Consider the following 3,984-nt stretch of genomic DNA (forward strand, 5'->3'; position numbering starts at 1 on the left):
CGCTTCTGTTCTGTTCTTGTTCCCTTTTGCTGAAAGGTAAGCTAGATTTAGTGGTCAGAGGATGACTGTGCGTTTTTCCCTTTAAAGAATGACGCTAATTTCAAGGCAGGTAAATGAAATGTCACTCCTGAAGATCTACTCGGTGGATCTCGGGCTGTTAAAACTACTACATAATTATACATTAGATGAGTAATGTAACCTTTGTTGTAACAATATTGAAGTAAAAGAACAGTAAGTAAAACGAAGCAAATATGATTAACAGTAACATGATAACTTGCTGGATAAATCGCCTGTAAAGTGCGTTTCTCGGGAGTGGTTAGGTTGCGACTGTCTGCGGTATTTTGTTGGTAATGAATGCTTCAGGTTGATGTTTGTGGCAGTGTTCAGCTTGTAATGGCGGATGCCGTGTGCATTTTGATATATTTTCAACATTATTTTGAATAATAATAACATAGAACTACTATGGCGTGGCCTATATCGTATAGCAGTGAGGTGTACTCGGCTATTAATAGGGAATGTGTGTTAATTATACATGATCTGTGAAAGTGCACACATTTTGAAGAAATGTTCTGGCCTTGGGGAAAATAACAGAAGTCCACAACGTTGGGCAATAATTAGGAGTGGAGAAGAGAGCTAGTCACCTTGCAAGCGTCGTGCATCTTGTCCCCGTTGGGAGAGAGCGAGGTCTGTGCTAAAATACCGTGTTCATTTGCTAAACATGAGCTCTCAGACCGCAGTTTGACTAGCCTATAATTTTCAGTGAATTTTGAGAGCATATTTATGCTGACGAACGAGCACTTAGTATTTTGAATAATTTTTTGTTTTCATCAGTATTCGATTATCTATGCGTTACAGAGTTACATAGAAGGAGAATCTGCAGATGTTATCAAAATATGGCCTTTCTGAAATTTAAGAGGCTTTCAACTCTTCCCCAGATTAGTTGTAAGTAGAGGCAGCTACGGCCTTAGCAAGGTACTACTACTGATTGTTGCCTTAGCTGGTTGTACATTTACCACTGCTTCTGTTTTTTTCAAGAGTTGATCTGCTTCTTCCTTAACACTACCAGGTATCTTAAATAGTAATCTGAGAGAGAGCTTGGACCATGTTTGCCCTCGCGCAAGGAGGCTTCAGTGACGAAGTAAGATGTAAAATCTCAAATGCCGGCATGTGTTTCTGGCTGTCACATGTTCGTGAAGTGGAGATCCTGTTTGCGACAGCATTTGCAAACAGTCGTTTTTTTGTAGAAGAATTCACGCAAATTTTACCGTCCATTGGACAAAAAAGATGTTTTATGGCAATATGAGAGGTGATCGAGAATATTGGATAGCATGAATCATCATATCGTGATTGCTCTTCAAACTCGCCAACAATAGAGAAAGCCAAGGCCAGGCAGGCGGCTGTCACGATCTGCTTGGCGGCAATTATGTATTCCAAGGACACTTTCCTACAATGTTTTCAAGAATAAATAAAAACAGGAAAATTTCAAGACCTTGAGGGGAAGTCCCACAAGGGTTCCGAATCGTTATTGTCCTAGAGTGTATCTGCATCCGTTCTCGAGGTCGACTGGCTTTGGTTTATTGATTTTTTTTTTTTTAAACGATGCTCATGGAATGAACAGGTATTCAATGTAGAGAAATCGACTTTCGTAAAGGTAGGCCTTGTGGCGGGCGCAGTGAAATCCAGATATGAGGAAATAAATTGTTCTGTTGGCCAACTTAGCTCTTCTTACACGTTCATGGTCGCGCGCTGTTCCGGACGTCGATTAACTTTCGGAAATAACGCCGGTGGTTATATTTTTTTAAGTTCTCATTTGTTAAGGGTTTTGATTAAATAAAATGCGCACACGATAGTCGTTTGGAATGATTTTGTTTTTTCTTCAATTTTACGCAGAAAGTAGTATTTAAGTATTACGTATTACATTTTATTTTGTCGTATCTATTATTTACCTTCAATTTCAATGATTTTTACACTTTTGTATTCATCATCAGCGATTGAAAATATGGTCACTCATCACTCGCTTCTGTCATTCATTAATCATTCTCCATTTTTTACTCATTCTGTTTGGTGTGCCCACTGAGAGTGGTTGGTTTGGTGTGCCCACTGAGAGTGGTTGGTTTGGTGTGCCCACTGAGAGTGGTTGGTTTGGTGTGCCCACTGAGAGTGGTTGGTTTGGTGTGCCCACTGAGAGTGGTTGGTTTGGTGTGCCCACTGAGAGTGGTTGGTTTGGTGTGCCCACTGAGAGTGGTTGGTTTGGTGTGCCCACTGAGAGTGGTTGGTTTGGTGTGCCCACTGAGAGTGGTTGGTTTGGTGTGCCCACTGAGAGTGGTTGGTTTGGTGTGCCCACTGAGAGTGCTTGTACACATACTAGTCATCATATTCTTGATCAATTGATCACATAATTGTTACAAATTATTCTTCACCCAAGCATGATTCACTATATGCACTTTCCATCAAACATTATGCTTGTCTCATAACAGTATTCATTATCCATGATTCACCACACCTTCACCTTTCATTGATCCTAATTCATCACATTCTTAACAGTACATTGCCCCTCTCTACTCCATACTGTTCATCACTTACACTTGCTTCTCATCCCATGCTATTCATTATGCACCTACTCATTATTTCACTTACCTACTGCCTAGGTACTCAGTCTTTACCATTTATCATGTTTCTACTTTTGTTACCTGCTTACGTTCACTATTCATTACAGGTTTGTTTCAGGCTGTTAGAATCAAACCAAGTTACTTGTATTTCATGTTTGCTTTAATTTCAGGCATCCAACATCATGTGCATCTATGGCAGAGATCATGTCTGTGCTCTTTTTCCACACAATGCGCTACAAGCTCTCGGCTCCCAAGGATGCCAGCTCAGACAGGTTCATTCTGTCCAAGGGTCATGCAGCTCCCATCCTCTATGCTGGTAAGTAAGAAGGTTGTAGGGACTACTGTTATTTTATGGTCTCCTTTTCTCATTAAATAGACAAGGAATAAAGATATGTATCCATCTCTGAAGTTTATGTAAGCCTTGTCATTAATTATTTATGAGGTCTTTATAATTGGTTGAAATCACTTCTGAAAGGTTAATCCTTTGTTTCTTGCTGTCTTTTAGCATGGGCTGAGGCAGGTCTATTCCCCACTGAGGAGTTGATGAACCTGCGTAAGATCGACAATGATCTTGAGGGCCATCCCACTCCTCGCCTCAACTTTGTGGATGTGGCCACTGGCTCATTGGGTCAGGGTCTCTCTGTAGCTTGTGCATGGCCTATGTGGGCAAGTTTTATGACAAAGCTTCTTACAGGTAATTGCTTATTTACTTTTTAAAAGATGAAGAAATATTTGTTTTGTTGTAGAAGCAGATTCTTTATAATCTTTTAGTAATGCTATGTGCTAAATCTGTCTTTCACAGGACCTACTGTCTCATTGGTGATGGTGAAAGTGCTGAGGGCAGCATCTGGGAGGCTTTGAGCTTTGCAGGAATCAAGAAGCTGGACAATCTGGTGGCCATTTTTGACATCAATCGTCTTGGTCAGTCAGAGCCCACAGCCTTCCAACATGACATGGATGCTTACCGCTCCCGCCTCGAAGGTTTTGGCTGGAATACCTTGGTTGTGGATGGCCATGATATTGAGGCTATTTGCAAGGTAACTTTAGTCTTGAATATGCTAATAGCAGTTATAATTCTAGTTGGGCGGGGGATGCACCTGACTCATGGAGTAGTTATATTGGTGACAAAGTGCTTAGAGATTGTCTTGGCAGAAGGTTAAGGGTTATAGAGACAAAAACAAATTGGCAAGATATTTTGCAGCTGAGGAACTTGTAGGAGTGAATTAACTCCAGGAATAGATTTGAAATGGGTAAAAAATGAAATACTGAGTAATGAATATAATAAGCAATTACTCAAGTAATATATGGAATTAGTCCTTCATTAAATACCAATTAAAACAGTATACAGTGTTGGATAATCATAGCTTTTACTGTC

At 40.3% G+C, this 3,984-nt stretch overlaps 1 protein-coding gene across 1 annotated transcript in view; it reads left to right on the forward strand.

Annotated features, from left to right (window-relative positions):
• LOC119591350 (transketolase-like protein 2) overlaps nucleotides 1-3,984 on the forward strand; it is a gene marked incomplete in the record, with an annotated part of 14,143 nt that overhangs the window by 4,263 nt on the left and 5,896 nt on the right. The window contains 4 exon segments of the mRNA XM_037940084.1: nucleotides 2,780-2,925; nucleotides 3,115-3,258; nucleotides 3,261-3,303; nucleotides 3,412-3,646. Coding sequence (XP_037796012.1) covers nucleotides 2,780-2,925; nucleotides 3,115-3,258; nucleotides 3,261-3,303; nucleotides 3,412-3,646 — 568 coding nt within the window.

This window comes from Penaeus monodon, chromosome 28, assembly GCF_015228065.2.
Source record: "Penaeus monodon isolate SGIC_2016 chromosome 28, NSTDA_Pmon_1, whole genome shotgun sequence".
In the NCBI taxonomy this organism is placed as follows: domain Eukaryota; kingdom Metazoa; phylum Arthropoda; class Malacostraca; order Decapoda; family Penaeidae; genus Penaeus; species Penaeus monodon.